This window comes from Epargyreus clarus, unplaced genomic scaffold (assembly GCF_041222505.1).
Source record: "Epargyreus clarus isolate Ecla_fem2 unplaced genomic scaffold, WU_Ecla_fem_2.2 ptg000003l, whole genome shotgun sequence".
Taxonomy (NCBI): domain Eukaryota; kingdom Metazoa; phylum Arthropoda; class Insecta; order Lepidoptera; family Hesperiidae; genus Epargyreus; species Epargyreus clarus.
The window spans coordinates 11,327,899-11,353,519 of NW_027332211.1; the positions used below are offsets into that span (position 1 = coordinate 11,327,899).

Below are 25,621 nucleotides of genomic sequence, written 5' to 3' on the forward strand. Positions count from 1 at the left end.
ATTTTTGGATATGAGTAGATGCGCAAAATTCTGAAAGATACTCCATTCATGTTCGTACGATATCATCTCATAAAAAGTGATGAGTCGAAATTTATATAGTTAACTAAATTTTCCATGTCTCCGCCTCGTTATTCTGACGTCAACACCCATTCATAAAGTTGTGACGTGCAGACTTTTAATATTTAAAAACGACAGATCGCCGACTTGACGTTCGCCGAATGTTTCTAACACTATTCACCCTGCGATCTATTTCGGAGGAAAGCGATGAAAGATATAAGAACGAACTAATTATTGCAACACTCTGAGCGTGGCCCGTGGCGGCGGCCGCGCGCGCGATGCTCGCCCGAGTGTCGGCCGCGCTCCGCAGCAACTCCGTTTTATTTTTATTGACGACACGAGCGGGCAGCGGCGTGCGGTCCATCGGCATGCGGTGTAGTAGTAGTAATAGAGCATAAGTGGCGCAGCAGCAGCGAATGTTGGCACGCTGCCCGCGCCGCCGCCAGTCCCCAGGAAGCCGGCTCGACCGCCGCCTGCGCCGCGCCGCCGCGCTGCTCTCCGCGAGATCCTTTACGCGCCTCGCTTCCAGAGCGACGCCCCCTACTCGCCGTTGCATCACGAAACGCTCGCGACGCATAATATTTGTATCTGCGCGCCTTGAATGTCGGAGAAACTCGGAGTGGCCGGTTCGGAGCCGCCGATTTAGGTCGCCCGGTTAGGTGCTAGCGGTGGGATATTTTTATTGCCAGTGTGCGGTGCAGACGTACGAGCGCCTCGACCACGTTGCTAGTTAAATAAATTATTATTTATAGCGTAAAACCCATTCCATAAATGTTATCCAGTGATGCGTGATCGGATGCACAGACTACTCCATTTCCAGGACGGACGTGCAATATGATGTTTGATTGAGGAATGTGATCGGACGAGTGATTGAATATTGTGGCATTTAGATAAACGTTGACATTCGTGAGGTGCATTTGTTGGTAGTGTGTGTGTGTAATATATTTCGAAGATGCATCACTTGTACCCGTTGGCGAAGGGCGACCCGCTGTGTCCGTTGGGCTTCCACCCGCAAGTGCGGTGGCCGACGCGCTGCAAGCGCTGCTTCCGTGATTACAAGGAACACGGCGGCCGCAAGAAGGATGAAGATTTCACAGTATCTACGCCGAGCCTCTCCACTTGGAACTCGCCAGCGTCACGGTCAGTGCTACAATGAAGGAATAGAAAATAACACCTGTTTTACTTTACTTACCATAACAATATAGGTCAAGTATATCTTCAAGGTCAGAATTCTTCACCAGTTCAAGGCATTATGTTTGGGATTTTTTTGTTTTTTTTTTTATTAGGGTCCCCGGAACGTTTATGTTATTTCGTGACCGCTCATCATTAGATGATTATGTCTCAATTTTCCACTTCGTTGGCGTAAATAATAAACAATGTAATAGGCAAAATTGTGGCAATGAAAACAAGCACTAGACCGAAACATCATATACCTACTAAAGGTACCCTCCCATACAGGTCTGTGGTATCAATCATATGAAAATATAGGTACAAATACAAGTAAGTATGTAAGCATAACTTAATACTTTTTAGTAAGAACGTTTATTCATAGGCGAATATGGATGCGTAGGAAGAAAGAAAAACATCCAAACCATCCTGAAACAAAGCATCGTCTCGCATAATAATATTGTAAATGTCACTGAGCAAGATTGGCACCATCGGTCCAAATCTAACACCCACATATAGGTGCTAAAATGGTCCTTTAGACATACGCTCGTATATTATACAGTTGCGTTCCTTATGCACACAGGGCTATGCTCATGCAATTACACCAAGTTATACAAAGAAAATACTTTATTTGCTTAAACTAAGTACCTACTTATCTCAAGTACCTAAGTTTTTTGGGTAATTTGAGAAATGAATGGTAAATTAATGATCAATATACTGCGCTTTTAGTTAAGTTTAAATTGAACGAATATCCAATTGTACCGACAACAAAACCGTTACTTTACAAATTAAACGTGTGATTTAGCTCAAAAGCATATAAATCTCTATAAAAACGCCCATTCCCCGAAAACAAGTAATTAAAGAACTTTTATAAAGGTGATTCAACGAGAAATTAGATACAATTTTAAAGGTTAAAAACTTTTCGTAATCTTGAAAAGTTCAATTGTACGTTATGTATATATAATAGTTATTTACTCATATTACACTGTATTATGATAGCGGATATTGAGGTTGTTATGCCCACTTGTATTACATCGATATTATGATATCTGATATTGTTATATGCTTGATTAATTTATTTACAAAATTTAGTTTTTTCCGCAGCGTACAAGGCTAAAGTATTGTCATAGATAATCATAGATTAGATAATATAAATATATTACCTCCTACCTTTATAGACATCAGAAATAGGCCCTAAAATTACTAACAGATAAATAAATATTAAGAATAAACATTCAAATATGATTAAAAATAAGGTTTACATTTTTAGTAGATATCTTATTTCTATGTTACCAAAACTTTAACCACTTGTACGTTGTTCATGATGTGAGAATATGAAGGTAAAGTGGAAGTAAGGGGGACATACTTTTCCGAGGCATTCCAGCTTAGTCCTAGGGTAGTGGCGCATCTGTGCCCGACCTAAGGTAAGAATATCTTATCCTATTTGAGGTTGATTATTTATGTCCATGGGCGGCAGTAGCCACTTACCATCAGGTGGACTGAATGCTCGTCTGCTACTTCTATATTATTAAAAATATATAATGGTACTGCTTGTAAAAACATTCGTTGCAGGTAAGACACGTTAATTTACAAGGTTGTCTAGTCGGTTCGCTCGAGTGAAATTATAGAAAGCCAGTTACTTCGAAGTGTAAGAGAAAAATCTAAAACTAATCGCGTTCAGTTTAATACCTGTTATGAGGATCAAGTGGGGAGATTTGTAGTTTAAATTATTACGCTTTTATTAGCTTGATCTTTATGTATCTGGGTATGTAACGGAATCTTTGAACTTGATTTTCATTATTTATACATATATACTAAAGTTCCAAAAAGATGTGATATCAATGCTTATTATTATATTATAGGTATATCAAGTAATTGGAAGTCGTATTAGTGCGCGGCTTGAAACCGGAACACAGTAGCGCTTAACACTGCTGTTATTAGGTAGAAATAGGTGAGGCGGTGGTGCCGCCGGAGTCGAACCATAAAGGGTTCTACCACTTTTAAAATTCATGATGTACTAACTTTAAAGTCGTCTATTACTTCGATACACCTACTATAATACGATACTTACGTCTTACAACAAATAGTGTAAAAAATAAATAAGTCACAAGTAAAATCGTAAGTCTCGAAACTCGTAAGTTTTAACGCATACAATAACGCATATGCACAATCCGTACCATACAGTTATATAATGGAGGTCTGTTAAAACTGCAATATGCGAATGTAAGTAAATTATTATAAATTGTACCTAGATACCTATACCTATGAGCAGTGTTTGTTCATGGGCCATGGAACAAGTTCATTGTCCACTATTACAATATAAGCTAATGTAGATAATACACCTATACACAACATAGTATTGTTCAAGCTCGTTTTTGAGCCGTGATGCTTAGTACAGACTCATTTGCAAACAATGCATAAACCACATCCTGTTTTTTCTCAATTTACTTTAAACATATTACGTATTTAAGCAACACACGGTTTATATGGTCATAAATACATAATAGACATTCAATATCTCATCATGAATCCATTACTGTTCCACTACCGGACACGAGTCTCCTCACAGAATGAGAAGGATTATGGCATAGTCACCCGCGCTGGCCAAGTGCGATTTGGTAAATCTTTGAGATTTTAGATCTCTCAGATAATATTCTACTTAGCAGATACTTGTAGATAGGTACCAACAAATATTCTACATCCAATGGATCGTTATAGTAGAGTAGAACAGGCCATTGTGGACCCAAACTAGTGGGACATGAACGGTTACTATCAATGTAAATGGCCTAAAGTATTATCTTTACTATTTATCGTTAGCAATGAACGTAATGACGTATCTATCTACCATTATTGTTCAATACGTTTAGTCATAGAATACCTACACACACAACACATGTACAATATGCGGCCGGAAATGTTTAACGGTTATTTTTAAAACATTTGAACAACAAAACTACGAGTGCACCGACGTAAATTAAGTAGTAAATATAGAACATAAAACGCTAGCTATCGTATTGATGACCATAAAATACTGCCAGCACAGTAGCACTTATACTTACATAGGAAATGTTACCGCAAATCCAATAATGTTGAGCATATTTATCTCTTTACCGTGATGGAAGCAGCAAGTGGGCCCAATCAACCCCTAGTTGTTAAATGATTATGAGCCACACCACTTCAGACCACAAATAAAATATTACATCTATCATAAATATTGATAATGGCACCAGAGACCATCAGTGTCCTTAACACCCATATTGGAGCACCTGAAAATCCAAAGATATTTGGTTGGAACGAATTGGATCTAGTTTTAAGGATAATGTAGAGACATCAAAACAGAGACACTATTGTAGAAAAAATCTTTATAATTTGTATCTAATGATTTCTAATAAGATTTTCTAAAATGTTGACAATGGCGCAAAACCGTTCTTATTATACTAGCAGTGGTGTTAATTCGTTTGAAACTTACAGAGATACCTGAGTACATAGGTACTTAACATACAAACATGCTACACATAAGTATTGATAAAAGTAGTAAATTGGGTTACTAAACTAGTAAAAAATGTCATGACGTGCATCATAACCTACCCGAGATACACAGTTACCTACTGCTTCATCATCAACCCATTACTGTCCCACTACTGGGCACGGGTCTCCTCTCAGAACGAGAAGGATTAGGCCATAGTCCACCGCGCTGACCAAGTGCGTATTGGTAGACTTCACATACCTTTAAGTTTTTTTTTTTTATAAATCTCACAGGTATGCAGGTTTCCTCACCATGTTTTCCTTCACCGTTTAAGCAAGTGATAATTAATTTCTAATACGCACATAAATTTGAAAATCAGAGGTGCGTGCCTGGGATTCGAACCTCGGACCCCTCGATCGAGAGGCCGCGTTTCTTAACCACTAGGCTATCACTACTGCTTACCTGCCTTTAATTAAGGCAACATTCGACAGTGTATTATTACAATTTTCAATATTTTAGTCCGAAATAGCCTAAAGAAATTAGTAAACTATAAAGTGAATACCTAATTAAATGACCGTTCTATATTTGATGTATCTACCTAAATAGAATCAAAAAGATACACTATAACTGCTCACTCAAATCACTACGCTATGATGTATTTTTGACTCGTAGATAACTATGACTGTATAACTATTACCTTGGAACTCTATTTGCCATTGAACTGTTCAGGCAGTAGACGAATATACGACTATGTTAAAGCGAAGACACGTTGTATACAATAGTTCTGCTATGAAACCATAAAAAGAGAATGATGGCACAATTCCAAATTTCTGAATGTTTTCACGAATTGTTTGAATTGCGCCTGGTAGCTCTGATGGATTGACGCAACGCCGCCTCCGTTTGTGTGGTAGGTACTATTTACGCCGGTGTCTATAAACTCTCTTAACACGTAAAGATAACTTACGAGTATTAAATAACTACATTCAATAGTTTAATTCCACACACTTAGTTATTAATGACGCGAGGAGCGCACGGTTACGCCTGCTTTCCCCTGAGTCTTTTCAGTTAAATATTACTGAATATTTCTGTTGTAATAAATAGACTATGTCGCTGCCAATGTATTCTCCTATCTTAACGCAAAAGCGGCGTACATATCGATACAGGTGTTCCTGTGACAATGATCATAACCGCCGTCATAATTGGTAGATAGTTACAGCCAAGATAAACAAGCAGAGAACATTTTATATCGCGAACAGGTGCTTTAAATTTAGTCCACAATACTATAGTACACAAATAAGTATACGTGTATGCTGCTCATTATCGGACTATTTGTTTCCTAATACGTTTTTTTAAGACTACTAGAGCGTTTACTCGAACATGGACAAAAACAAATTAGTTAACGACTATTACAAATGAGAAGAAACAGACGGGTCGTCCACTTCGGAAATAGGCCACTGCCATCCGAGAACAATTAACCTCAAGGAGAGTCAACGGAAATGCTCATTAAGGCGCCTATTTTCTGGCTATTTCATTAAACATTCTTACTCTACCTACTGACTAATACGACAGTGTTAGTAACATTCCTTAAACGATTGGGTAATTAGATACCTGTGTGATAGGTAAAATACTAATTAATGGTATAGGTATATTAAATACCTATGAATTGAAATTTATAAGTAGGTACACAAATATGCTCAAGCAGGTAGATTTAATTTATTTTATATTATAGAAGTAAATATGTAACGAATTTAGTGGATACATAATCAATAAGCACGGAGTACGTTACCAAATTTCGGCATAATTAACAGGACGTTCGTAGAAAACACGAATATGATGAGGAGCTTACCTACCTGAGTTTTGACTCAGGTACACTGCTATCCCTACTTCGTCCATTACTATGACAGTTGCCACTGTTGAGCTCCGGTCTCCTTTCAGAGCGAAAGGAACCCTGGGAATTTTAATATTAAGTCATTCTCCATTACGCTGGCCAAGTACAAATTGGTAGACTTCGCAACTTGACCGAAATCTTTTTTAGAGAACTCTCAGGGCTGTAGGAAACCTTAAGAGGTTTCCTTCATAGTTAAAGGAAAGGTAGGTAAATGAATTTTAGTATGCACATAACTTTAGAAAAATCAGGTTTGCGTGCCTGGGATTCGAACCCTCTCATTGGGGGCAGAATTTCAGATACAACTCTACCAATGCTTACTTATCCCATTGTTTAAATGCCTCGGTAAATTTTTAGGACCTCATATGAGTCTGACTTTGCAGGCTTGTAGAAGCTCGACATTATTTTTAACGGTTTTTTAAAACTAAATGGATTTTATTTCCATTCATGGATTTTATAAATTAAATAGTAAAGAGAAATATTTGTTTCTATCGGCAGAGGTCGTGATGATGAAAACGGTGCAGACAAGGAGAAAACGGGCCGCGGCTGGGCCTCCAGTAGTAACCTTAGTTTAATCGAACCTCCCAAAAAGGACGCCTTCTCCACTGGTAAGAACGTAACCAAATATCTTATAACAACTTATTGTACTTAATCATCATCGATACGTAGGCACTATAATGGACACTCACTCGTTAGTAAAGAAGTGTTCTTTACTAAAGAACACTACATAATGCAGTAAATTAATTTACTTTTGTAACTATGTGAAGTATGCTTACGACGACAATATTTTTAACCTCTATTTAACTAAGCTACGTCTAATATGTACCTTGGGTGCAACGCAAATACGATTTTAATAAGAAATGTAGAAGTCTTGTTTACCTGCGCCCTGCGTGTCCGGCTTACTTCGATATTTCAAGATTTTTTCCGAAAAGGCAATAAGCTACACTATATTAAATAAAAAACATCAAAGATTATTTTTCTTGAAGTTCAAAGTTAATAGATGCCGCATATTCATACCTATGCGTCCGAAGGTCTTAGAACTGACTAATCCGGTAATCCACGTGACTCCATTAGATACAGCAGGGTCAATAAAATGGAATATCGGGCGTAGTGCTCGCCAAATTATCTTTATTATATAAACGCCTCCTACAGTAAATGTCAATTCCTCGTAATGGAACAGATCAGGAACTGAACATCAATTTAATACTTGGCATTAGAATTAGAAATCGTGGTAGTTTGGTGCGTCCAAACATGCAACATGAAAACAAGGAAGAAAGTTTAAAATAAAATGTTTTTTCATGTTATGTGTATGTGGATATTTTTCTGATTAGATTTAATTTTACATAGTTATTTAATAATATAATATAATAATTTACTAAATACTGTTAAAAAAATACTGCCTTATTATGTGAATAGTACCTCCATCAATCTATTCCAATAGATGCAAAAACTGTTGTAATTAGGGAATAATTGGCATATTTTGAAACGCTTAACATTATTTAGGAAGAACACTACAAAATTTACTATTTTTTCGCAAATATCTTTAACTATTTTTATTTGTTGAATCGTCACAAACTGCCTTCTCGCCTTCGCCGAATAAGTATACCCTCAACAAATATACTCTCGGGTGCACCAAAATACTATTCCTGAATTAATTCATTTCTTATTCATTATACTTTCAATAATCCTACATTCCTCCTCAAAATTCATTTGCTAGGGTTCTCTAGAACTAGTACGTCGTGGACGTCGACGCCGGACTTGGGGACGAACGAGAACGATTCCACGACGGCAGTCACCGTCAGCCTGAAGCTGCCAAAACGACGGCTCACCGGCCCGCTGCCTGCCTTGGACACGGGACAAAACACCACCACAACAAGTATGATTAATGGACACAGATATAGCACACCACTGATTTATGGATGTTCAGTTTTATCATTCATTCAATGGAAAATTGGCATCTACTTAAATGTTAAAGTAGGTATATAATTACCAGATCGTCGTCCGTTTCTATACCAATATTCCAAAAAATTTTTTTAAATTGTTATTTCGTTTTTCAAAATTCCATTAAATTGTTCAGAACTGTGTGTAGATAGTTTTTAATAAAGTTAGGTATATCTATGTATATTATTCGTAGTTCCTGTTCTAGGTTAAACAATCTATCTCGTTTATAGTATTAAAGGATTTTATTAACAGTTAAATGTGTTTATATTCAGCGACAGACACCGTGACAGTGCGGCGACCGTCCCCATCACCTCCGCGCTCCACCTCCTCACAGATCACCATCAGCAAAAATGACTCACTTGCAGAGCGGGTCAGGAAAGTAAGCGAGCAAATCACTTTTAAAACTGTGCTATAAATTCCCTTTACTTATGTAAATTTATGATGATCTTGTCAACTTGCGGTAAACTACGTATATAAGTACACAGACTAGACTCTAGATACATGCCTGTAATTGAATACAAGCTTTATATATACTTCTATCAATATAAGCAAGGAACAACGTGATCTGTATTCCCAGCACTAGACTAAGTTTGGATAGCGCATGTGATAAAATAAACTCCAGAAATCGCCCTCTTACGAGTAATAATATCCATATGGATACAACGAAATCTCGTTATTTCATATTAACTACATGATTGTTCTACCACTTAAAGCGTAATCCCAAATCGGGCTTAAGTGGGTCAAACTAATAGAGCAGTTTACTATAACTTTAGACCGCTCCGGTCCGATACGATACGGTGCTCAAAATAAACAAAAGGTCACCATCAAAGTTAGAGTTTGGCAAAGCTCAAGATGTTACATATAACTAATTGAGGAAATGACCCATTATCGTGGTGTCTATCCTTTTATAACTCACAAAATATAATGTTAGAAATACAAGATTCTTAGATATAAAAACAATTTACACTTGGTACGAGACACGAGTAGGTACACTATTGAAATAAGATACGCTTATGAGTAATTTGATTCTGAAGATTTTTACATTTGAATTTTATGTTGAATATACCAGTAGCATTAATTAATTCGATATTCCGATTATATTATTCTAAACACATATCACACATATCCATCTATATTAAATAGTTTTATCTGTCATGTATCTACTGCAAGTTTTTTCTACTTCCATATATAATTCACACATAAGAAATATGTTAATTATAATTTTATTTTACAGATGAACCTAATAAAATCACAAAACAGCTTTGAAAAGGAATCTAGTATTGAAAAAGAAAGAGAACGTCGAAGCACATCAAGAAGTAAAGAAGAAGAAAAACCAAGTAAAACAAAAGAAGAGAAATCGTCTACAAAAGAAGATGTCAACTTCCTTATGCAGGTAAGAGTTAGAGGTAGAAAATATTGTTTTTATCTGCTTAAAATTTTTGTACTTTGTTATTTTTGGCATTCTTTGGCCACATATAAGTGTAATAAAAATCTGATGAAAAAATCGAAAAGTTCCTTCTTTTTAACATTCTCTACAATAAAATTGCTTAACAGTAGTTGTTAAGTGTTTATTTGCATTATACGCAGGTAAAGAACAGTCGAACTGCAGCAAATAAAGACTCAAACTCAAAGCCGCCTTTGCGGGGTGGTCCATCGCGCGACAAGGAGGAGGCGTCGGATGATGAGAGTACAACGGGCACGACTACCACTGAGGGGACTCTAGTTGACGCCAATGTCAAAGAATACCAGGTAAACCCTCCAAAATTTTATTAAAAATCAAAAATCATGTATCAACGATTTCAAGATAAAACTACCAGATAACATTACACCTACCGTGCATAAAAATGTTTCTATCATTCTAGTTGAATGAAATAATTTATTTCTTGGGTTGAATAACAATGAATCTATTTTGCGTGTTTCAGGATCAAATAGAAAGCCTAAAACTAGAATTAGACTTCCTTAAAAGACGTTGCGAAAGAGTTGAAAAAGAGAAAAGCGATATTTTACTCAGACGGCTAGCAAACATCGACACAGTGAACAAATACAGCACAGGACGATCTTCAGAAGTTCTAAAACTTCAGCAGAAAGTCAATGAGCTGACATCACAAAATGAAGACTTGAAAGATGAGAAGAAACATCTAACGTTACGAGTAAAGGAAATTGAATCTGAGTTAGAGGTAAATAATAAAACAAACCCAGGAACACGAAATCTGTTCAAAATTACTTGTAACAAATGTGTTAAAAATATTTAATCAAAGTACTATTCACTATTTATACTGAGATTATATAAATATAGAATGTACAAAAATACTTAAATAATATAAATATTTTCAGTCGCGGCCATCAGCAGAAGTACAGACGCGTCAGCTCGAACAGCTGAGAGCAAAACTGTTAGCGGCGGAGACCTTATGTGAGGAACTCATGGATGAAAACGAAGACATGAAGAAGGAGTTACGGGACCTCGAAGAAGAGATCGAAGAGATGCAGGATAACTTCAGGTTTGTAGAAAAAATCCAAACAGTTATAAACTGAATGAATTATAATAATAAATAATTAGGAATTTAGGAAATATAACACCATCTTAATTTTTACAGAGAGGATCAAGCAGATGAGTACTCATCACTTAGGAGAGAATTAGAACAAAAAATAAAGGACTGCAGAGTACTATCCTTCAAATTGAAAAAGACTGAAAGGAAAGCTGATCAGTTAGAAGCAGAAAAAGCTGACCAAGAAAAAAAACTACTAGAGGTATTACACTTACTAGAGGTGTAACAAGAATGTTTCACATTTCTACATTATTTGCTGTATTGAAAATGCTGTAAAACCTATTTCTAAGTAAACTTATGTAAACAAAATTTTACTAAAAGAAAATTTAACTAAAAAAAAGAATACGAAGGTGTTAAAGAATTTGAAAATTATGATTCGTCTAATTGACTCTAATAAAGACACGACCTAAAAGCTATCTTTAAATACATATAAATTTTAGATAGTTGGTGGTGCGGAAGGTATGCAACGCGAGAACAGGATCAAGGACTTGGAACAGGAAGTGTCGCGCTCCACTGAAGTGGCTCTGAGGCTGCAGAAGGAGCTCGCGGAGGCTAAGGCACAACTGGCCACGGCTTCTGGTGCGCCACCGGCCAACCTCGGCAAGCAGATTACACCTGGGGATAAGGTTTGTTCCTACCAATACCTCGTACTAGATAAAAACAATGTATTTAATACAAGAAAAACTTTCTTCATCTACGCATTTAAATTTGATTTCGTTTAGAAGACTCAAGTGAAGACTCAAGTAGTCACTCCTGACTTTGGCATCTAGGTATGTGTAATGAAAAAATCTCATTAGATACGAGTAAGATATAAATTGATTCTTGATTTGTCTCGCTTGCTGTCGCTTAATTACGGCCCCATAATATCCACCTTTGGATACGGATGGATACCAAAAAATAATTGCATTGCATATAATGCCTGATATTTAACGTTTACATATGCAATGTTAAAATATTATATTATATTAAAAATATTATTAAGATTTAACTTCAACATAATAAACATCTGAACAAATATTCCAGCAAAAGATATCGCGTTCATCACTCACCCGTGGTGGAAGTCAAGAGGACCCAGTTCAGCTGTTGCGGGATTTGCAAGACTCATTGGAACGCGAAGCTGACCTCCGAGAGCAATTGCGCAACGCTGAAGAGGAGGTACGATTATTGCTTCCAATTGAACTGAATATAATAATATATTTCACAAACTTCGCCTAGAAACAATACAGTATCAAAACAACATAAACTTAATACAAAATTTAATTTTAAATCGCAAACGCTACATAACTATTGCGCTTAATAAAAATACTTACATTTTGTATAGAACTTTTAGATGACATATTACTTATTCTCATTGTATGCCCTAGTACTAAATTACATTTACCAGTTAATTCGTAAAACGGAATTATTATAATAATAGATCATAATTATGCTGGATATTTTGTAGATACATACCAATATATCCAATATTCCATGTAACTTAGTTCTCAAATCATTAAATTTATTCGGAAACAATGTAATGGGGCATTAACTGTCAACGCGCCGTATGCTGGCGAATTGCCAATTTCTGACTCAACACCACGACACAAATACACTACATGTAAACAAAAGCCACAAAACTCACTAAGTTTTCTTAGATAAGATTATATTATTTCTATTAAATATAATCGCTAATAAAATAGAAGTTGGTTATAAAACCTGAAACAATTTTATCTTCAAACAGGCAAATCGATATCGTCAACGCTTCGGAGGCAGAAGGATACCTCCGCCACCAAAAGTTGCATCTTCTACTAAACCTGCTGCCAATGATTTTGAAAGTCAATCTAGCCAACGAATGCTTGAAATGCAATTAGTCTTAGAGAGGAGACTAGCGTCTCTAGATTTGAGTCAATTGTCTATCGGGATCAACCAAATTATACAAGCTCCTCAAGATCATATTCCCTTTTATTCCCAAGGTTCCCAAGCGGACCTCGTAAATTTCCAAGATGTTGCTATTGACACGAGGAAAATAACCTTAGATTTTAATATGCAATGTTACCCTGAAATCTCAGAAGTATTTACCCAAACAGATGTTGCGTTCATGAAAAACAAAAATATTCAGACTGAATATTCCACATCTAATTGTTTTATTCAAACTGATAAACTTAAAATTAGCCATGCTTGTGTGCAAACGCCAGCCAAACTTTGCAGCGATAAGTGCTTGCAAGTTGAAAAGAAGTCCATCGAGACTGTAGATGCTTCTACTGAAACCGAAATTATTTATGTTAATGATAATACGTCAACGACTAAAGATCTCAGCAACATTAACTCGGAAGAAACCAAACCGTCAGAAGATGTCGCACATAAGGATAATAGTACAAGATCGTCTAGGGAGTCAGATAGTCCGCCACTTTCCTCAGAAAAAGCAACTACTTCCTCGAATAGTTATACTTTTCCATTTGTATCGTTATTCAATACGTTGGCAGTAAGGTTACCAATTGTAGGTACATAATATTTTGACCCAAATTTAACGTGTTGTTGTGTATAAGACATGTACGTAACAAACCCTATACAAGTTATAGTTTAGATAAAATGCATTGTGCAGAATAGATTTATAATAAACTAACGAATATTTTCAGGCAAATAACTTGCGTAAAACTGCGTCAAGAGTCGAGGATGACAATGAGTCCTTACTTCTACAGCTGAAGAAAATGGCTACCAAAGCCAGAAGTACGTCAAACTAATTATCTTATTGAAAATCCATTCAGTTTGTGTACCCTCAATCCTCAAGTTTCACCTTGCATCGTACCTTATAACACCATTGCCGTTATTACACTCTATAACCAAATCGCAACTGTTACTTATTCTTTTGAATTTGCGACGTTCTTACTAACATGCTTTTGCCTCAATAGGATTTTGTAAATAAACGTTCAAGCAGGCGTATATCTCTATGGTAGCCATTTTCTACAGTTCAGTTTGTGACCTGGTACAACAGATTCTTCAGTATGGACTTTTTATGAGATTCATTACTGTAATTTTTTATTCAAAGATTTTAACGACAATTTATGACTAATGTTTCCTAACAATTCATAAATGTAACAGAAAATGTTTAATGCAATACTAAATACCTCTACTAGCTTAATATTTTACTTATCTATTGGCTTTAAAAATTCACTTCACAAAATACAACTTTCACTTTACAGGTCGTAAATTGTCACCAACTCCACCCACTAACAGACTTGCGATTGAAGCGCCCAATGAAAAAGATGAAGGAATATCCGACGAGGAAGACCCAGCAGAACTCCGACTTTTACTTGAACTTAATGAACAGGTTAATATATTATAATAAAAATATTTGAATGCAAGGAAAAATGCTAATAGAGACATCTTTCGACAGGAAGCTGCAGTGTTACGGAGAAAAGTAGAAGATCTAGAACAAGATAAGGACTCTTTGAAGAAGCAAGTGAAAGAGCTTACAGATAAAATTGCAAGCGTTGCGAAAAGTAATACGAATACTACAGTCACTGTTCGAAGAAATACAAGCAAGAGTGGCAATTTAGCTGAAGAGAAAGTTAAAGTAAATATCTAATGCATTTTTATACGATCCTTATTAGTTTTATCAATGTTTGTGCATAGCTCACGATCTAGGTACGTTTTTTCAGGTTTTGGAAGATGAAATAGCGGAAATAAGAAAAAAACTAATTGAAAAAGAAAGAGATTGTGAAAGACTACATGCTGAACTTAGCTTGGCGCAAAAGAAACCTAAGGCCTCCTTAATCAAAAGCAAGTACGTGACGTATAAAGAAATCTATCTAAAAAGTACCTTTTTCAAAAATAAATTCTTTTCCTATTAAGTTTTTCTACTTTTAGGTCTTTAGATGGTGTAAGCGAACAACAAAATGTAGATTTGAGGCGTCAACTTCAAGTCATTGAGCAGGAAGCCAGTGTTTTACGAACTAAAACTCAGAACTTGGAAGCTGATAATGAAAAACTGCAAGCGGAAAACAAGAAATTACAAGTAAGTAATTAGTAAATCATTATAAAATATAACAATCTACCATGTTTATTTATTTATGTGTGTAAGAAGTATAAGACATTGCATTGTTTCGTATATTACAGCTACTGAAAAACGCAAAAACATTAAAATCTGATAAATCATTAGAACAGACAACCAATAAAGTAAGTCAATTAGAAACAGAACTAAAAGAAGCCTTAGCTAAAATTAAAGAATTCGAAACGAGTAAAGAAAAGGAAGATAAGACAGAAAAGAAAGTTAGATTTGGCGGAGAATTAACAAAGAAAGAAGCAGAAACTCTTAAGTCAAAACAAGAAGAAATAGATAGGATGAAAATAAGCTACGGCAAGGTAAGTTTAAATAATTACATTTAGACCATGAAATACAAAAGTAATTTTTAACACAAGCTTTTAATTGGATTTTAGTTGGAAAAAGAAAAGACTAAATTGCAAACCACGCTAAAAGAATTACGGGAAGACGCAATGAAATCTTTCAAACCAAGGACGCCGAAAAAGCCAACAGACATCACTACCAAATTACAAATGAAAAGGATGGTTGAGGAATTAGAAAATGAAATAGGCCAGTATTCAATACTATTACTTATTTACTTAGTGTATTGTTTATTAATAACTCGCAATTAAAAGTATTTGGAATGTTATAAATATTATATGAAAACATTTTAGGTGATTTATATGTTATAATGAAGAATGCTGGTCTTCCATCTCAAGAAACAAATGGTAAAGCGCAACTAGAGAAAGAAATCGAAGAACTTAGGTCCAAAATGTCCAAGACTGAATCAGATTTCACAAACGAGAAGAATCGTTTGCAAACCGAAATAGGAAAACTAAAGGACCTAAATACGAAATTAGAGTCAGAAAAATCATCATTAAATAGTAAACTTAAAGCACTTGAAACGGATTCCAATAAAGCTGCAAACGAGAGCAAATCACTTATAGAAGAAAAGAAAAACTTTGAATCACAAATAGCCAAACTTAACGCTGATTTAAGTAAGTCTTTCACTTTAGCAAATACTGATTTTAGGTTGAACTACCCTAATATCTTATAATTTAAAATTATTTTTTATACTGCATTATAATTTTATTTCAACTATTTTTTATGACAGAAAAATCAAGTACTCAACAAACAGCAATGTCTGACTGCATGAAAAAGATAGAAGAGCTTAAAACAGAAATGGACATGAAAGATAAAGAAATTGAGAAACTTAAGAAGCAAGTAGAAACTTTGACTAAAGCGGAACAGGACAAAACCAAACTAATCAAAGAAGTAAGTTTTACCAACAGATATTTAAGGAATCGTTACGTAACAAAGCTTTACTAACACGATCCTAATCGGTATAAAAATATATATGTAATAATATCTAACAAAATAATTTTACTAGGTTGGAGATAAAACTAAAAAGATAGTTGAGCTGGAAAAGAAATTAAAAGAAACTGAAGATAAGTGCAAGCGGACAGAGCGACTTTTATCGACACGCAAAGAAAAACTTACTAAACTAGAAAAAGAGGTGTGTATTTCGAAAAACACTATAAAACCCAATTCTAAAACCCTGTTCAATCCATATTTAATAATACACATCATTGTTACAAAAAAATAAAAAAAAATGGTTTCCCCATTTGGAATACTCATTCATTTAAAATTATTTATTAACGTTAGCTCTCAGAAGAGAAAGAACAAGCTGAAGCATTAGCCAATTCACACAGACGGATGTCGGTTGATTTCACTAATGAAAAGGATGAATTACAGTCCAAACTCTTTAAATCTGAAAGTAGGATTATTACTTTGGAATCAGATTTAAAGGAGTTAAAGACTGAACTCGAAAGTAAAATTACAAACATGGAGTCTACAATTGCCGCTAAAGACTTTCATATAAAACAACTGGTATTTATATTACCTACAGTGCGTGGAACATTTCCCTTGCATGTTCCCCTTTTCTGAAAGCAAGATTAGCAGCGTGAACCTTTGTATATTCTTGGATATTGTTATATTATTGTGTTATTCCTGTTCAACACTGAGAAAGTCCATGCACGAATCCATGCTTAGGTGTTATTTACACAGGATTTTATATATCTACCTGCTATTCAATTCTGCAATATTTTACCTTAGAACTTAGTTATGGGACAACTAAATTTATGACACTTTTATACCTATAGTGAAATGATTTCTGAACTTAAGTATATTTATTATTCTATTACTATATTTATTTTAAATAATTGTATGCACGGTTATCTTAATATTATAAGTGTTACATTATACAGATATTATTTAACCTTTTTATTTATAAATACAGGAAGACGCGTTACGCGAAACATCTAACCAAAAATACGATGAAGCAATATCATCAGTTGAAATGGCGCAAATGAAGGATAAATGTGAAAAAATGACAAAAGATCTTCAGGATAAAATAAACGAACTAAATTCTGCTAAACAAGAACTTAGCAAAGTAGAAAAAGAATATGCCAATTTGAAATCAGAAATAACACAACTTAAATCTGATGCAAATAAAGTAGACAATGAGAAAAAAGAACTAGAAAATAAATTACAGACAGAAAAGAAAGAATCCACTTACTGGGAAAGCAAAGCTTCTGAACTTGATACTGATATACAAGTAGGTGGAAATATGTGGAAAACTATAAACCGTAGAATATTTTTTTTTATTCTACAATTTTAACCTTTCAAATTATTGCAGGCGGAACGTAAAAAAATTGAGCGTATGAGGTTGACTCATGACAAAGACATCAAAAATAAAGAGGCCGAGTTAGCTACATTAAAAGGAAAGCTCAAAGTATTAGAACAAACTTCAGGTGCAGGAACCAAGAGATTAGCCGAACTTAAGCAAGAATACGAAGAATCGGTTAAAAGTTAGTATAAATGAAAAGAATATGAAATTATTAAAGTCAAAATTACAAATAATGATTAAAAATATTAAACACTTTACAGAGCTGGAGCACTCACTGGCAGTTGAAAAAGCTGAATATGAGGAGTTGACTGGAAAATACGAGATGTTAGAAGAAGAGCACGTCGTGACGAAAGCGCGACTTACTGTCGAAAAAGAACAAGCTCAAGGGTAAGTGGAAAGATTACAACACATATTTCCCTCTGAGTAACATCTAAAATTATTCCAATTTTAATGAGTCTCATTACTCTTGCAGTGAACTTATACATGTGCAGAAAGAACTCAATAAAACATTAGCAGAATTAAAAGCACACCAAGAAAATCTCGACAGTCAGACCTCAACTTGGAATAAAGAAAGAGCAGAATTGCAGGTACCTATCTCGTTAAATTAAACCGTACCTAAATGTACAATACATCGTTACTTATGAAAAATTTAAAACGCGTAATGGGATTTACTTAGTCGTGTTTGATAATAAATATATTAACATTTATTATACAAAACGTATTTATAACCATTTATGTTTTCATTGACTCCAAAAATGAAAAATCACGATTTTTATATTTTACCACTTTTTAGTACATCCGCCAAAACACCCCTTAATACAAAATAATAATACGATTTGCAGAAAGAGATATCATCGTTGCAAGAGAGGTTGTGCGGCGGCGGCTGGGAGGTGGAGCGCGCGCGGCTGACGGCGCGCCTCGACCAGCGCGAGCGAGAGTACAAGGACGCCGTGGACGCGAGGAACGTGCTCGAACACCACCTCGACCTCACTAAGAAAGAGGTTGGCTACTGCACAACTTCAATATCAATAGAACTTTAGTGTCTCGAAGATGAAGATAATTATGTTTGTGCCAGGATTTGATTTAAATTCAGTGTTGGAATTTGAACCTTTAAATATTATATTTGTACCGAAACAAGTAATACCAAATTAATATACTTTAACGGTAAAATTCATTTTTTTACGCATTGACTATAAGCGGAATTATATTGCATTTAACCGTAATGTAATAATATTATTTATTATTATTTTTAAAAAATAATATTACTTTAGTAATTAACAATTTAGTAATGTAAAAAAATTCGTTACAACTTTAAGTCGACACCCGGACATTTTCCTATATTCTTGTAAAACTTCAGATGTAGGTATCATATACTGTATAGAAAAATTAATGTATATTTGCAGTTAGAAGAATCTCGGCAGAAACTGGAAGACTATGAAAAGGTGAGTAAAGTACAACGCACGCTAACAGCGGACAATGCAGAGCTGGAGCGTGAACTGTCTGCGTTGAACTCAAGACTCGAACAAGCGGATAAAGCGAGGAAGAACGAGGTCGCAGACACCAAGATGCGATATGAGGCGCAGATGAACACGATGCGCGACGAACTCAAGTCACTTCATGTACAGGTAAAATAATGACTAGCTACATATAATATATTATATACAGCATATAAATTTAATCAACAAGTATTCTTAATTTGTATAATTCGACTATTTCAAGGCGTCTTTCATTTATATTATATCAAACCACAGGTCTCCAGATTTAGACGAGAACGCGACAATTATAAACAAATGTTGGATGCCGCTCAGAAGTCGCTAACAGAAGCAAAGAACGGAGATAAAAATGGAAGAGCACCGCGATCTTCTATTTCCAGTGCTGACGAGGTGAGCAATACTTTTTCTAGCCCAGAAACAGTTTCTTCCTTTGGTTAACTAAATTGAAATTATTTGAAAAACGCTAGAAGGAATTGACATCGAATATATTAAGACAGTTATATATTTTGTGTCTTAGGACGAATACCGATCTAAAGTGGCAGTACTGGAGCAGCAAAACGCTTGCCTTGAAGACGAACTATGTGAAGCGAGGTTGCTGGCTTCAAAACTCAACACAGAGCTGGTCAGCGAGCGTTCATCTGCCGAGGTTCGCCTTGCAGAAATGCAGTCGCGTCTAAACGAGGTAAGGGAACAAATATAGAGTACACTAATATAATCGATTTAAATAAAACATTTATCCATCTTGATACCACAAAATTTTATTATGACATGGCAATTACAAATACGTCCAGGCAATCTCCGCAACTGTCTAAGCCTATCGGCAGATGGAATATTGCTTAATTTTGTCTCATATAAGCACATGCGTTTCTTTTTTTTTATACTACACCTTCGTTGCCGCACGGAGAATATTTAGAGAATTTAATCCGCCTTCGCTGCTGCAGAATTTCGTAAAGTGCAGAAATTTTCAATGATATGAGGCATATAATTTCAGTACGAAGAGGAGCGGTTAATGTCGTCCGGACGGGCGCGTGTGGCGGGGCTGGCCACGCGCATGGAGCTGGCCTGGCACAAGGAGCGCGACGAGCAGCAGAGGTTACTGCAAGAGACCTCTACGCTCGCACGGGACCTGCGGCAGACGCTCTTCGAGGTAGTTATCCCATTTTTGATGTTTATAGTTTTGTAGGTAGTTTTAATTGTTTAAAAATAAATGAGTAAAACAAGTAGGTACAAAACAAGAGTATACATTATATGGAACATAACATAAAAACAGCTATGTATATATGCTGGGTGTTTTATATGATATACGTTTTACATTTTTATTTCAAATGTCTTTATTTCATCGGTTAAACATTATTTTATAACATAACATCGTTATACTTTACCCAGATGGAACGCGAAAGAGATAAGGAAAGGTTAGACATGAAGAGAAGAATAGATCAACTAAAAAGAACAACAGAAGAGGAGACTGAGGAAGCTAAGAAAAAGGTATGTAATTAATTTCTATACTTTATCACTGATCATATTGATCTACTCTTATCGATCTCGTCTCTCATAGGTAGAAAAAAATGTTTATTTCTATATTTTATTCTCATGTCATACAAAACCACATATGCATTATATGGAATTAAAATAAGGCAGTTCCTTTGAGACCCTAGAACAAAACGCTCGTGTGTTAAACAGGTGACAGAACTGCAATGCGATCTGTTGGAGCTGCGTGACGCGCACGCCAAGCTGCGCACCGCCAACGAGAAGCTGCGGCGCGACAAGGAGCGCCACGACCGCGACCGCGACCAGAACAAGCTGCTGGTCGCCTCGCTCAAACGCGGACAACAGGTAATGTTTTATTAGGATTACATTTATTATATACTTGGGTGAAATCATCATTGATACTATTATCATCATGACGAGACGATTGGGCTGTATCGGCTAAAACCAGTCAGTTACTTTAAAACCTTCAGACAGATTTAGGGAGAGAATATATAAAGCGATGACAATTGCACGAAAATAGATTAAGTTAGATTACGTTTACCGTATCAACTTGGGCTATTATCGTTTCTTTTTATATCTAATTTTCATATATTTTTATAATCGATACCTATTTATAGTAAATTTAACAGTTACATAAGAAGATTTACTACGAGAAATTCGATCTTGGGTCGTGTTGAATCTACTCATACGCTATTTCACATATTGTAAAGTCAACTAAAACCACATATACCCATAAATTTTAGGGTTTAAGAAACAAATATGTATCTAAAAACTTAGCTTCATATAATTCATTCGATTGGTACGCAGGAGGATGACAAAGTGATCACTCAACTATTAGAAACTATTGATGATCTCATGAAGCAGAGTCCTGAACTATTCCGAACTGATGCTCCGGTCAAGCCCGAAAAGAGTTTGTTAACGCCAACCCCACCTCGACGGAACCGGGTAAGTTTTACAGTAATTTTGAATTTTGTTATATTATTATCTGTTGTACCAACCAAAAGAAACAGGAAAATTCTAAACTAGTTTTTTTTTTAATATTGAAGGAATACTATATTCAAATTATTGACCTGTTATGTGCGTATTTTTTTTTCTCAAAAGTTTTCTCATTGTGTATGTAAACGTGTTAACTCTATCATCGCATTTTGCTGCCGTGATATAGTGGAGATAAGGCTTTACCGATAAGAGGAAATCGAGGATGTTAGGTAATACTACTTTCACCATTTGGTTTGTTCTCAGTATTTCCTTTAGTAGTCCTTTAAACGCGTTAAAGAAACAATTAAGGAGCCGAATAATATAATGTCTCCTCTACTATCCGTAATATTTAAAATTAAGCAATCAAAGAAAACCACGTTGTTACCTTAATAGGCCTTTTAACTCTCTCAACTCAGCTATTACCTTAATAGTCCTTTTAACTCTCTCAACTCAGTTATTGCTTAATAATCCCTTTAAGGAACTGAGCATTTTGGTAAATAATCCCGTTCCCCAGTCATCAAAGTCCCGTTCGCGGTCAGCGACGCCGGAGAGCGCGGAGAGCGCGCGCGCGGGCGAGGCGGCGGCCACGGCGGCGCGGCTGCGGCGCCTCACCGACGAGCTGCGCGCCTCGCGCATCGCCGAGCGACAGCGCCGCCACCAGGCCAGCGCTAGGCGGTGAGCACTATTATATATACTCTTTAGGCTTAGAACTCACGAAGTCATATTTCCGTCTGTCTTCTCCGCTGTCTTTTGCGTATTTTAACTCTTATTTTGTAATTAAAGGTTTTGCCTCCTCCTTAAGTTATCATGATAAGGTAGTGGATAATATATTTTACTAACTTACTAAAGAAATATTTTTTTACATATCCAAACATTTCCTCGCAGTTGCAAGCATGTATTATAGGTTTCAATTTGAAATAAGCTGAAACCCTATAGATATTTCAATTTTAATGTAACTTATACTACCCAGTATAGGTCTCGTTTAAATCTAGATTAATTTGTACAAGGCAGGCAAATTAAAATATTAAAGTACTGTATATAATACATAAGGTTTCAATAAAATATGCTCCTTATGATAAAAATTAAATGTACTCGCTAATGATACCTTTTATGTATTTTAGGTAGAATAAGATCAAATTTACATGTGTTTGCAGGGCGATGTCGACAGAGCCGCGTGATACGATGTCTGTGTCGCCGGCGTCGCGGCCCGCCACGCGCACTCCCTCACTCAACAAACGGTCTATATCTCTCGAGCAGACTACAAAGGAACAGGTAATTACATACCAAATACTCTAACGCAATTAATTCAAAATCCACAAAGGCACAATCATTATTAACAAACCAACGCTGTAATTTTAGAAAAATAATTTATAAATAAAAAAAGGCTATTACCTTGCCGGTGTAATTCTCAAGCTAGAGTACCGCAGTTTATAGTCTGCGGTGCGTTTATCTTTGATTTACATCGCACTTTTCTAAACAGAGTTCAATATGGAAATCAGTGGATGAAGGCAGCGTTTCGTCGATGCAGTCCCTAGACGGTGATGGAGATGCTAGACTATTTTTGCAACGTGACACCAGCCTCGACAGGTATGAAAGAACACAAGGTCATAAATGATCTTGGGATATTAAGATCTCACGATATGTATATAATTATTTTTATTTTATAAAATTATAATTATTTTATAAAATTTAGTAGTCTACAGTTAAACTATTATGAAGAAACCAAATTAAACCTATTTATTTTAAAATTTACTTTTTATCCTCGATTAATAATGATTGTTTATTTCCGAGTTAGGGATTAAAGTACTATTTTAAAATACATATTATTTTAATCTTCCATATTAAATCTTGATTGCAAATTGTATAGTATGCATTTGTCAACAGTCGGTTATCCGGAGGTTCCGCGCAAAGTGACGTGTTACCTACAGAAAAGAAGAAAAAGAAGAGTATATTTGGCAAATTGAAGAAGTTGACAAAATCACGTTCTATAGACGACCACGTCGATACTGAAGTTGAATTTAGACCTATAGGGACTGTGTCACAGGTAGAAAATATCATAATAAATGCATGCATAAGAAAAATTGTTATTTCACTTATTAAGAATCTATATAACTTGTTTGTTTGTAGGGATCTGACTCCGATATGAGCGCGGCAGGAAGCAAACGAGATATTCGAGGACGGTTATCAGATATGTTTAGCAGAAAGGGACAAATGTCGCGAGGCAATAGGTAAGATTGCTGACTAATTTGTGTATAAAAACTTGACGTATAATTTATTAAGATCTTGTATTGACAATCACATTATCACACTGACCAACATGTTATGACGACATTATTCTAAGTCAAGTATTCATATAAGTTAAATGTTACGCTAAATAATATTAATGAAAAGATAAAGATTCCTATCCGGAACACCTAGGGTGTTCATGTACGATTAGTACATCGTACATATTTATAAATATCAAAATGTAATATCAGCAAGGAGCAGAGCCCGGAGCACTCGGCGGGCAGCACGGCGAGCGCGGGCGGCGCGCGGCCCATCCTGCGCAACGCCAGCGCCGCCACGCTCCCACGCACGCCTGTTACGGTAACGTACATATTGTTTATCTATTTTTTTGTTTCCAAATAATGATTTCACACGCTCATTGGCCTCGATACACATTGCCGCACATCGTCTTTCATAAATTTACGGATAAAATTGCCACAGAAAATATTTTTCGTCATAATAAAATAAGCTGTCGCTTAGCTAAGCAGCCTATTTTTAGTTTATTTTAACATGTAGTTGTTTGGTATCTTACTCATAAAACTAGTGGTCTTTGTAACTTTGTAGCACTTTTTGTTTGTATGTCTATGGACTATTTGTCCGGAGTGTAAAAATATTAGATGAATATTTCACCCAAGTTATTGAAATATTTGACAGCTATAGACACCGATAAATATTATAATTTATCTGTAGAGAAATAACGACAAGATTAATAAAATAAAATTATTTCGTGAAAAATAATGGTTGATGTTGCTTCCACAGAAAGAAACAAGAGCCGCAAGCGCGACGCCCGCGGCGAAGAGAAAGGGGAAATAACTAATACTATACGTTTTCACTTCATTATATTATATTTATCCAACCTCCTGTTTTCCACATAGCTTGTAATATCACAATACATATCATATTAATATTCAGCCTAACTATATACGAACGTATGTCATGTCTAGCACAAAGATATATCCTACTGGTGCTATGAACCCAGCCCAGCCATTTAGAATAATCATTAATTGATAAGGACTCAGTTGTATAATTTTATAAAATTAACTTCTTTTTTTTGTTTCTGCAATGCAATGTACTTTACATTATTTTATTTAAAACCGCTTATACGTATACAGAAGAAAACGAAATAAATTTAGGAATTTATAAATATACACAGCCGCGTCAGGTTGTAGCTTCAAATATAAATAAGTATCTTGGGACCAAGAAAAGCTTTTAAATAATATCCGCTTTAAGTTTAGCACCAAGATTCGATCTTAACATAACGCCGGCCGCATTTATATCCTTCGTCGATTCGAGTAGTTATATTTTATTTAAGAGTTCACTCATTAGCCCACGCATTAAAATGGCAGGACTGGGTAGACCAAACACGTTCATAATATAATTAAAGTATGAACCGACAGCATACGAAACTTAATGCGTAAGGCATCGACATTAGCAAGCTACCATGAATATCGCCACGTCCCTTCACTCTGAGATTTCATACCTCTAGTGTCCTTACACAAATGTATCCCCACGACGTGAACGCGCGTCGGGAAGTTAGGCGATCCCTGTTTGTAGTTATTTATGTACTTTTATGTAATTTTACAATAAAATGTTGAACGTACCTTGCCGTCTCATTTCAAATCCCTGTTAAATATAAGTATGAGTATAAT

At 35.6% G+C, this 25,621-nt stretch overlaps 2 protein-coding genes across 4 annotated transcripts; both read left to right on the forward strand.

The window, feature by feature from the left end:
* The first annotated feature begins 491 nt into the window (after window positions 1–491).
* On the forward strand, window positions 492–25,572 carry LOC140753769 (uncharacterized). 3 transcript variants are annotated; one of them, XM_073088549.1, is made up of 41 exons: window positions 492–1,197; window positions 7,074–7,183; window positions 8,293–8,451; window positions 8,789–8,895; window positions 9,751–9,909; window positions 10,104–10,265; window positions 10,439–10,693; window positions 10,851–11,014; window positions 11,111–11,264; window positions 11,503–11,688; window positions 12,086–12,217; window positions 13,678–13,768; window positions 14,242–14,369; window positions 14,436–14,615; window positions 14,701–14,825; window positions 14,909–15,056; window positions 15,158–15,403; window positions 15,479–15,632; window positions 15,737–16,060; window positions 16,177–16,337; window positions 16,453–16,578; window positions 16,728–16,952; window positions 17,362–17,679; window positions 17,761–17,932; window positions 18,012–18,138; window positions 18,224–18,338; window positions 18,594–18,752; window positions 19,155–19,376; window positions 19,503–19,634; window positions 19,762–19,926; window positions 20,236–20,391; window positions 20,631–20,729; window positions 20,925–21,077; window positions 21,540–21,677; window positions 22,222–22,382; window positions 22,862–22,979; window positions 23,188–23,294; window positions 23,592–23,751; window positions 23,835–23,935; window positions 24,185–24,293; window positions 24,732–25,572. In XM_073088549.1, the coding sequence occupies exons 1-41, from the start codon at window positions 1,010–1,012 to the stop codon at window positions 24,783–24,785; spliced, it is 6,450 nt and encodes a 2,149-aa protein (XP_072944650.1). In that variant the 5' UTR covers window positions 492–1,009; the 3' UTR covers window positions 24,786–25,572. The 3 variants fall into 3 exon arrangements, with proteins under 3 accessions (XP_072944650.1, XP_072944658.1, XP_072944667.1); XM_073088557.1 differs by lacking the exon at window positions 16,728–16,952 and having other exon boundaries at window positions 493–1,197; XM_073088566.1 differs by lacking the exons at window positions 16,453–16,578; window positions 16,728–16,952 and having other exon boundaries at window positions 493–1,197.
* LOC140747945 (uncharacterized) lies at window positions 12,768–13,670 on the forward strand (the record flags this gene model as incomplete). The annotated part of the gene is made up of 1 exon (XM_073080608.1): window positions 12,768–13,670. A coding segment is annotated over one exon (783 nt), but the record flags the coding sequence as incomplete, so codon positions are not given.
* Window positions 25,573–25,621: the final 49 nt, after the last annotated feature.

Coding starts and splice junctions, on each gene's coding strand:
- LOC140753769 (XM_073088549.1), top strand. CDS start 1,010: ATGCATCACTTGTACCCGTTGGCGAAGGGCGACCCGCTGTGTCCGTTG. Junction 20,730..20,924: donor CTGAGGAAGCTAAGAAAAAG/GTATGTAATTAA, acceptor TGTGTTAAACAG/GTGACAGAACTGCAATGCGA. Junction 21,078..21,539: donor CGCTCAAACGCGGACAACAG/GTAATGTTTTAT, acceptor ATTGGTACGCAG/GAGGATGACAAAGTGATCAC.